This window comes from Ascaphus truei, chromosome 2 (genome assembly GCF_040206685.1).
Source record: "Ascaphus truei isolate aAscTru1 chromosome 2, aAscTru1.hap1, whole genome shotgun sequence".
In the NCBI taxonomy this organism is placed as follows: domain Eukaryota; kingdom Metazoa; phylum Chordata; class Amphibia; order Anura; family Ascaphidae; genus Ascaphus; species Ascaphus truei.
In genome coordinates, this window is record NC_134484.1 from 386,464,006 (window position 1) to 386,474,728 (window position 10,723).

The 10,723-nt window shown below is 43.8% G+C and overlaps 1 protein-coding gene across 2 annotated transcripts in view; it reads right to left on the bottom strand.

Annotated features, from left to right (window-relative positions):
* Nucleotides 1-10,723, bottom strand: part of TSPAN13 (tetraspanin 13) — a 56,356-nt gene that overhangs the window by 17,952 nt on the left and 27,681 nt on the right. The window contains exons 1-2 of one of the 2 annotated variants that reach the window (XM_075587203.1): nucleotides 8,086-8,215; nucleotides 4,707-4,874 (exon numbers count right to left, since the gene is read on the bottom strand). In XM_075587203.1, coding sequence (XP_075443318.1) covers nucleotides 4,707-4,874 — 168 coding nt within the window. In that variant the 5' untranslated portion in view covers nucleotides 8,086-8,215. Of the gene's footprint in view, nucleotides 1-4,706; nucleotides 4,875-8,085; nucleotides 8,216-10,723 lie in introns of those variants that run through there. The other variant, XM_075587202.1, reaches the window with a different exon arrangement.

Genomic DNA, 10,723 nt, shown 5'->3' on the forward strand with positions numbered 1-10,723 from the left:
GAGACAGATCTAGGAAAGAGTAGAGTGATTCTGGCAGCAGCATTTAGGATAGATTGTAGGGGAGACAGGTGAGAGGCAGGAAGGCCGGACAGCAGGAGGTTACAGTAATCAAGACGGGAGAGAATGAGGGCCTGAGTCAGAGTTTTAGCAGTCGAGCAACAGAGGAAAGGGCGTATCTTTGTTATATTGCGGAGGAAAAAGCGACAAGTTTTAGAAATGTTTTGAATGTGAGGGGCGAATGTGAGAGAGGAGTCGAGTGTGACCCCTAGGCAGCGTGCTTGGGCTACTGGGTGGATGAACAACAGAGGAAAGGGCGTATCTTAGTTATATTGCGGAGGAAAAAGCGACAAGTTTTAGAAATGTTTTGAATGTGAGGGGTGAATGTGAGAGAGGAGTCGAGTGTGACCCCTAGGCAGCGTGCTTGGGCTACTGGGTGGATGATCGTAGTTCCAACAGTAATGTGGAAGGAGGTAGTAGGGCCAGGTTTGGGAGGAAGTATGAGGAGCTCTGTTTTAGCCATGTTGAGTTTAAGGCGACGGAGGGCCATCCAGGATGATATAGCAGAGAGACATTCAGAAACTTTGGTCTGTATAGCAGGTGTAAGGTTAGGTGTTGAAAAGTATATTTGTGTGTCGTCAGCATAGAGGTGATATTTAAACCCAAAAGATGTTATTAGGTCACCTAGAGAGAGTGTGTACAGAGAAAAGAGAAGAGGTCCCAGGACAGAGCCCTGGGGTACCCCCACAGAGAGATCAATAGAGGAGGAGGAGGTGTTAGCAGAAGAGACACTGAAAGTACGATGGGAGAGGTAGGATGAGATCCAGGATAGAGCTTTGTTCAAAATACCAAGAGTATGGAGAATGTGAAGGAGAAGAGGGTGCTCCACGGTGTCAAATGCTGCAGAGAGGTCGAGTAATATGAGCAGAGTGTAATGACCTCTGTCTTTGGCAGCATGGAGGTCATCAGTTATTTTAGTGAGGGCTGTTTCCGTGGAGTGAGCAGTGCGGAAGCCAGATTGTAGAGGGTCTAGGAGAGAATAGGTGTTGAGAAAATGCAGCAAGCGAGAGAATACAAGACGTTCAAGGAGTTTAGAGGCAAAAGACAGGAGGGAGACAGGTCGATAGTTAGAAAGACAGGTAGGGTCAAGCTTGCTGTTTTTGAGTAATGGTATGACTGTTGCATGTTTGGAGGAGGATGGAAAGGTTGCAGAGCAGAGGGAGGAGTTAAAAATGTGTGTGAGCGTAGGGATTATAGTAGGAGCAAGAGGTTTTAGGAGATGGGAGGGAATGGGGTCAAGAGGGCAAGTGGTAGAGGGAGAAGTGGCGATCAACAGTGACACATCCTCCTCTGAGACAGTGGAAAAAGAGTCAAGGAAGGCAGGAGGAGAGTTAGGAAGAGGTGTAGGATGGGAAGAAGAAACAGAGGGGATGTTCTGACGTATGGATTCCACCTTTTCCTTAAAATAGTCAGCAAAGTCCTGAGCAGAGATGGAGGAAGGAGAGGCAGCTGAGGGTGGTTTGAGTAGAGTATCAAAGACAGAGAACAGTCGGCGTGGGTTAGACTTGTGCATGTTGATTCGTGCAGAAAAGTAGGCTTGTTTAGCTTGCGAGAGGGCAGAGTTGAAACAGGATAGCATAAATTTGTAGTGAAGGAAGTCTGCTAGAGTGTGAGACTTCCTCCAGAGGCGTTCAGAGGAACGAGTGGAGGAACGCAGCATGCGTGTGTGGGAATTTAGCCAGGGTCTAGGGTTAGAAGGGCGAGTGCGGCAGAGAGAAAGTGGGGCATGTAGATCAAGAGAGGAGGACAAGACAGAGTTGTAGTTCCTGGCCAGGTTGTCGGGGTCTGTAGCAGAGCTGAGAGAGGAGAGGGAGGAGCGTAAAGTGGACTCAAAGTCAGGTAAGTGAATAGAGCGCAGGTTTCTGCAGAACCGGGGTGTAGATGGAAGTGGAGAAGGGGAGAAGCGAGATAGAGAAAATGAGATGAGATGATGGTCAGAGAGAGGAAAAGGGGAAATGGAGAAATCGGAGAGAGAGAAGTTCTTAGTGAAAACCAGGTCTAAGTAGTGGCCATCCTTGTGGGTGCTGGCTGCAGTCCACTGTTGAAGGCCAAAAGAAGAGGTTAGAGAAAGAAAGCGGGAAGCCCAAGGGAGGAGAAGAACAGGGGAGTCTGAGGAGAGGAAAAAAGAGAGCCAGGATTCAAAGTGAGAGAGAAAGGCAGAAGGGGGATGAGTAGAGATAGGTGGGCGATAGATGACCGCCACATGAACAGGGAGAGGAGAGAAAACCTGGACAGTGTGAGCCTCAAAGGAGGGAAAAGCAAGAAAGGGAGGAATAGGAAGGGTTCGGTAACGACAGAGAGAGGAGAGCAGGAGCCCCACGCCTCCACCCCTGCGGTGTGAGTGTGGCGCCCATTTTTAAAAAGCTAAGTTGCATTTTTTTTCCCAAAGCTTTATTTCTAACGGAGACAGACACACGGGGAGACACACACACATGGGGAGAGACACACACACATGGGGAGAGACACACACACACGGGGAGAGACACACACGGGGAGAGACACATACACATGGGGAGAGACACACACACACGGAGAGAGACACACACAGGGGGAGAGACACACACACATGGGGAGAGACACACACACATGGGGAGAGACACACACACATGGGGAGAGACACACACGGGGAGAGACACACACGGGGAGAGACACACACACATGGGGAGAGACACACACACGGGGAGAGACACACACACACGGGAGAGACACACACACACGGGGAGAGACACACACAGGGAGAGACACACACACACGGGGAGAGACACACACACACGGGGAGAGACACACACACACGGGGAGAGAGACACACACATGGGGAGAGACACACAGACGGGAAGAGACACAGCAGTAGGTGCACATGCTGGGTGGGTAGCACTCAACCAAGCAACGCCTTCCCTAATTCTCTTCTAAGAACAGGCTACACTGACCTCAATAGTACAGGGATCAGGTTTACAAGGCAGATCGTGGCATACTTGGGGTGAGTGGTGGGTTGGTGGGGGGTAAAGGCATCTCCTGCAGCCTCTCCTTCCTCAGTTAGGGATGTGCTCAGCTCCAGATTGCCCTCTGCATCCACATGCTGAGATGTGCTGGTGCTGCTTGCACAGATCCCCTGCTCCCCCTCTGCAATCACTGCTTCTTCTTCATGCTCCTTATTCTGCTGGCTCTCTGCTCCCTTCCTCTGCCCAGTTCTCCCAAACCAGATCCAGGCTAAGATTGCTGTCAGGATTCCCACTAACATGGCTACCCATGTGCTGCTCATGGTCGCAGATACCTGCTTTCCTCCTGTAGGACTGAAAGGCTGCTGCGCGCTGGCTGATTCTGCAGCTCCCTCGGAGGGGAAGGAGGGGGGAGTGTACGTACACACCTCCCTCCCCCTTTACGACAGCCATTTGTTTTTCTTCGCAATCCCGGTTATAACGCGGTGGCAACGGGTGGACCCCAACCTTCGCGTTATAACAGGGTTCAGCTGTAATATATTTATTTAGGGTTTACTTTGACTGCCAAGGTGGTTATCGAGTCCCCTGTTGAGAGCCTATATAGACACAGTGACAATCAAGGAATTTAATCGCGTAGTTTTGATTATGTTATTATTTATTGTTATGTCTATTTTTTTATGTATTTTTCTTATACTTTTCAAGGGCCAAAAACTCTATTAGCCACATTTGTCTAATATGGCTATTGCCCATTACTGTAGGTAGGTAGTTTTGTTGGGAGTAGGGGAGGTAAGGCCTTCTGGGGTGAGGGAGGCAATGCTTTACTAGCCACAAAGTAGTCATGGGGGATAAGTAATGTATTTTAATATTGTAAATAAATTGTTTTTATTATATCTTACAATATTTTGCCAATGTGGCTATCTAGGCCCCAATGAGAGGGTCTAGGTAGGCACAATGGCAATCAATGGGTTTATAATTGATAATATATATATATTTTTTTTAGTATTTTGAATGTACTGTTGTATTATTCTATACATGTTTTTTTTTAATTGCCAAAAGCACTATTAGCCACATTTGGGCCACACTCACTCCCTTCAGGATAGAGCTCCTTACTGATTCTCCAATTAGCATATAGGTATTATACACCTCATTGTCAGTCTACACTTCACCCTCCACTTAAGAATAGGGGAGTGTTTATGGCTGACAGAAAGAGTTGATATGTAATATCAATATTTCACACTAGGATATTTGTGCCCTCACAGTTTACCTTTATAATAAGGGAACTTTGTTACCTGCTTTGGCCAGCTTTTAATTGCACTAAATCACAAAGAAGCCTATGCTTAATTTATTTAACCCCTTCAGGCACTTTCACATACTTCACAAAGTTTAGTCCACTGGATATTAAGAAATGACATATATTCAGTGCAGGTACCTGCTAAACGGCGTCTACCTTGACGAGGTTGGCAGGCTTGACTCATGTTTTGATCAAAAGATGCAACCAAATGACTCCTTTGTTACACAGACTTATGTTCTAAATGTAAAAACGTCACTAGGTTATTTTAGCCCAATTAGTAGGAGTGCAGGAATTGTTGTTTGATTTCCACAAATGTAAGGTCAATTATTTTACCTGCTGCATATTTCACAAATGGAGGAGCGCAGGTAATATGTACAGTTTTTTTCCCCATGGAATATGTTTATGCTACAGTAAAAGGATACAAAGAACAGCAACACCTGATGGTGTTTAATTGCTCCAATTAACCCAACCAGGGCAATTATGAACAGCAGGATCCCAACAGCAACAGCTACTCCAACCACTCGTAAACTGGATATGAGACCAAATCCAATGCCCCACGCTGCAATGCCAATTAGCAACAGGCTGACCATCTAGAACAGAAGAAAGCAGCATTACACGGTGCAACATCAACACAAGCCATATTAAATGCGGTATTGGTCAAATAAATCATTGCATACATAAACACATATACAAGCGAGTTCAATACAATGAAATAAAAAGCACATTGCGATTCCCACATAAATGTTAGAAGAACAAATACTACACAACTATTTTAGCACAAGTCCCAGTATGATGAAAGTGTTTCATAATTGCAATGACAACATTATTGTAATAATAATAGTCTTTTTTTACATAAAAGGGTGACCGCTGCTGCACATAGATCTTTGGGGAAGAGATTTATTGTGCCGGCATTTCAGGCACCAAATAATTAAGTCAGTATCCCAAGGTCACATGGAGCAGTCAAAAGCAGGATATACCTTATAATGATTACAGGAGCACAGGGAGGAAAACCATGGAAGACATTAGTTCAGGGGTGCGCAAACTTCCTGCGCTGCGCCCCCCCCCCCCCCCCCTGCATGCTCTCTCTCTGTTGCGCGCACCCCCTCCCCTTACCTCAAATGTAGCGTCAAATGACGCGTGGGGGCATTTGATGCTGCGTTGCCATGGAGACGGTTGGACTGGAGCCGAGACTGAAGCTGGGAAAGTGAGCCGTGCCCCCCCAAAAAAGTCTTGCGCCGCCATGGGGCACATCCCCCAGTTTGCGCACCCCTGCATTAGTTGGTATGATTCAATGTACTTTTATTTTGCCCTTTCTTTAAATATTAAACTAGAGATGGGCGAGCGCACATTTTGAATATACAAACGCCCATGGTTTGGCATAATCCAAATCATGGTTCAGATCTGCATGGCTGGGCCCAAACCGAAATTATGGAAAACGTTGGTTTCAGGCTCGGAAGGTAAAGAGTGGAGAACAAGCCATTGCTGCCTTTTCTCTCTTTAAAGCCACACCTCCCTTCCCATCGGCAAAGGAGGTTGGGAATGAGCAGGTATGAGGGGCAGAGAGAGAGGCACAAAGGTGTAAAAAAAAAAAACCAGGTTTTGTGTGTGTGTGTGTGTGTGTGTGTGTGTGTGTGTGTGTGTGTGTGTGTGTGTGTGTGTGTGTGTGTGTGTGTGTGTGTGTGTGTGTGTGTGTGCGTGCGTGCGTGCGGCTTGTGAGCACATTCACAAGCCCAAGTATCATCTTCTTTATCGTGTATATGTATGGGGCCTGCAGGACTCTGTGAGCACCGGCAGTTGAGTTTGGCTTAACAAGTAAGATGTGTGCCAGTTATACCTCCATGGATTCACATTCACATGTCAGACTAGTCTGCAACCCTGCTTTTCGCCATTATCACCTAGCATTTGGGACACCTTCTACTGTATATCAAACATATACAATTGTTTGAGGAAAACACTGCAATATGACAATAATACAGCAGGAATAGGAACCTGGTTAATAGATTGCTCAAATAAGAGCATGAAAGACATTATATGGCAGTTTGAAAGATGACTCAAACGTACAGTATCTCTTCATCAATATATCAAGAAACACACTACAACATCCTGCATAGAACATACACTACTTCAAAATTTAGATTGAAAGCAAAACTTGCCCCAGATAGCAATTACATGAAAGGCAGAGCTCCGAAAGCATATCAAATGCACTGGCTGTGAAACTGTCCGGTGATTCAAAATGTGTTGGCATAAATAAAGAGTTTCAGTGGGGACTCACTAAATATAAAACATCTCTCTAATTCTGGAATATGCCATTTTGAACTATATTGACCAAATATATATGGAGGGGACGAAGAAAGGACAGGCTCAAATGAAAGAAATAAACTCAGACAGGTTATTGCTATGGCTGCTAGGAAAACAATAACTCAATGGATACATCATAGCCCTCACTCAATTGATATATGGAGAGAGAAGGTGTTGCATTAGTTCACATTAGACTGGATGGCAACAACAACTGACAAGGAGCGCTATGTACATTAATGGCACTATATAAATAAAGATATATGGGTGTGTAGCACTCCAAAAATTGCAAATAAGTGCAAATAAATGCGATACTTGCGCAATGCCGGAGCTCCTGGTTCAGGGATGGCTATCTGCAGCAATCCAGGTATACAGCAACGAGAGAGATGATCCAGGGCTCCACTTTTATACACAGTGTATCTTGAATAAATTCTTTCCTAAAGAAACCCGTGGAGCCCTGGATCATCTTTCTTGTTACTATATAAATAAAGACATACAATACAATACAAAAAAAGCGAGGCACATTTTTCAGGGTCTGGGAGGGCTTTATTAACACACTACAGTATCTCAGTAACTCAAACAGCGAATCCAAGACAATGCACAACATGGTTTGTAACACAAAAGTAGGGACCCACCAACTCTTTGACTGAGGTACTGATTGCCAACCTGAAGAAGGGATATACTGAAAACCTGACCTGTTGGTGGCCCTTGAGGACTGGAGTTGCCCACCCCTGTTGTAAGACCATAAAACCAGCTTGCCTCTCCTCATATATCAGATTATCCACCCCCCTCTACTCTCCTAATAATCTAGTCCCCAATCACCACAACCTTTCTTGGTCTATTCTGAGTCCCCTCTATGTTGGAGGAACTATTACCCTGGCTGCTAGAAGAATCAGTCTCCCCCAGCCTTGTCATTCCTGCCCTTATGCCTCCAATATCTTTATTCAATCTGGCAAATCTTTGGGATGGGACATCTTTGAACTGGCCTGCCTCTTCCTTTTCCCACTGCTTCCCTTTCTAACTATTACCCAGCTACCTACCTATTCCTGGTTCTCACGCACAGCTCCACCCTCTGCACCACTAATCTCAGTGAGCAGTAAACTCCCTTCAAGATTGTCAATGTCCCTCAATGTTGCAAATTGCCTCTTCAGATCAGCAATCTGAGTCTCCACAGAGCACCTTCTCACACTTCTCACAGCGATATTATCATGGGTCATATGCCATACCCTCTTCTCCCAGGTAACGTCTTGCAATATGTTATTTTCTGCTCTAAGCAGAAGCACTGTATCGCAATTTCTTGCCCTGCAGAAAAATGGCCTCACACCCTTTATGTTGGGGTATTGTGAGAATATTATTAAGAGAGGTTACTCAGAGTTTGTATAAGATAAGACTCATGTTTATTGAGATACAACATTATAATAAGAAACAATAAGCAAAGATGCTAACAATCTAATACTTGTATCTATCTATGCAGAGGTTATTTACTTAGTATGCCGTTATACTCACAAACCAAATAGGTATTACGATATGTCATGCCAGTCTCAGTAGGTCTCGTCTCATGTGGCTCGCCTCTCGGTTCTGATCTAACTTTGCCTAATGCCAACCTTTTATTGCCCTTGTCATTATTATCTTTGTGAAAACAAGGGAAATAACCCAAAAACTAGCAAAGTTTCCTAACTTATTTCTATCTGCGTAGCAAATTAATCACAGGATGTCTGTGGTCTCACATCCGTGCCATTTATCGTAAGCTCATGCTCTTCGACAAAAGGTGTTAAAACCTGTTCTGCTAAGATTTCCTGTCATCATCAGAGAAATTCTATTTGCAAACTTCAGATAACTTATGTACTTTTTCCAAGGCAAAGAACTAGTGAATATGCGACAGTATGCGCAAAGCTGTACTAAGACATATGTATGCTATGTATGTACCTGTGCTACCTGTAATCCATAACAGTATGCTCCCTGAAACAGCTGCTCCAAGTGCACATACCTGTGGCAAGATGTGTATTGAGTGGCATTCCCAATTGTGCTCATGTTGCATTATGAAGTATAAAGTGCTACAATTGCCTGTACTTCTTATATACCTTGTTTTACACCTTCTTTATTTCCCCTCTTTGTTCTAACTCCCCACTTAAAGCTGCAGTTCAGTCTTTTTTTTTTTTTTTTTTACTTCAATAGTTTCATGTGGGCAATCTCTGCTTACCTAAAGAACTGCATAGCTGCCGGTCAATTCGTTCTCCGTGTATTGATCGGCAAAGTTTGGCAACATCTTTAAATATGGGGAATGTAAATGGTTGCTATAGCAACAAGCATGCTTTTAAAAATAGAATACAAGAAAATTGGTCTTTCAAAATTGTTTTTTTTAAAACAGAAAATGCTAAAAGTATTTTTTCTTACTACAGAACTGATTTATTTTAAAAAACACACATACACTGGCGACACACTTTATTCGAGCTCGGCTAGTCCCACGAATTCGGGTATACCCGGGTGTATTGAGGTTTGTGACTGTTTTCTGCCCGAGTGCATTGGGTTATTTTCCAGGCAGGGATTGAAGCATTTTATTCCCTCTGGCTGCAATACTGCACAGTATATATATATATATACTGCATTACAATTCATGAATTTATGCCATCTGGTAGACACGCGAAGCATTGCAGCCTATTAAATCCTAATCATTATTATTTAACAGATCAGCCGCCCATCAGCCAGGCATGAACCCAGGCTGGGAAGGCAAACGCAACGGGGCTTGTCAGAGGTGAGGAGCGGCGCATTCCAGGTATCTGCCAGGTACATACTGGGTATTTGCTCGAATAAAGTGTGTCGGTGCAGTACATGATATTGCCTGAACGGCAGCTTTAATCCAAACTACACTTGGGACACTACAATTGAGTCACACAACTCAACACACGCAAGCTCAGGATTTGTTGTTTGTTGAGGTAAGATTTCCAATAAAAATGTACAACAACAAAAGGTGGCTTTATATCCAGATGACGTGGTTCACTTTCCCAGAAGGCTGGAGTCCTCTATTCCTCACCTGATGCAAATTATAGATAGATATGGTTCTATGTATGGCTTCAAAATATACTATACTTAAGCAAACTCAATGTGCCTGGGGGATCGAGAACACCAGGCCTACGTGGATACCTCTTAAGATAGCATTGGAAAGTAAAACATACTGTATCTGGTGGTGTTGCAAAAGTGAAAGAAGAAAAAAGTTGTGCACACCAATTGTGTAGTGAAATAGAGTCGCACACATATGTGACCAAGTCAACAGAATATATAAACAAGAGGTATGCGTATAAAGAGCTCAGAATAGAGCAAATGCAATAATATTATTGAACAAAAAATAATAATGAAAATGGAATTGGTGACAAAAATTAGCCACTGTTGGTGAAATATAAATTTTAATTCAGAACCTTGTCCAACCGGGACTAAAAAGGGGGTGTCTGCAGCTGTCCACACAGATGGCTCAACATCTGACAAGCTAAAGAGAATGGAGAAAGGACAAGAGCATGACTCGCATGGTGTTGTAAGTACAAAAATAATATAATGATATATACGAAAGGTGAGTATCACAGGTACAAGAAAGAATGAATTGGATGTTATCCAAAATAAATTCACTATTGGATGGATATCGGGAGAAGGAAATTGAGTCGGTTAGGCATTTTCTGGATAAGGACTTCTCCCTACATCCATCCAATAGTGACAATATTTTGGATAGCATCCAATGTATTCTCTCTCATAACTATTTCTTATTCATCTCTCTGTTCTACCTCCAAATCTGTGGCACGGCAATGAGGACATGCTTTGCCCCGTGCTATGCTAACATATATATGTGTGTTTGGGAGAATCGATGCATTTGTTGCAACAATCCCCTTTCTCATAAAATAATTATATGGCGACGCTTTATAGATTACATCTTCTTTATATGGGAAATCCAAAGCAGTGTGTGCAGCGCACAGCCAAAAAGGGATAGGGAGCAGGTCTGGCAAAAAAATCTTTAATGTGAGGCCATAAAATAGAGGGTTGCAAACCTTCTACGCGTTTCGTGCGCTACAGGCACTTTATCAAGAAGTGTCATACATAGTGCATAGAACATTTAAATAGCAGCTGATTGCCGATTTGGCGCCAAAAACTCCATGACGTC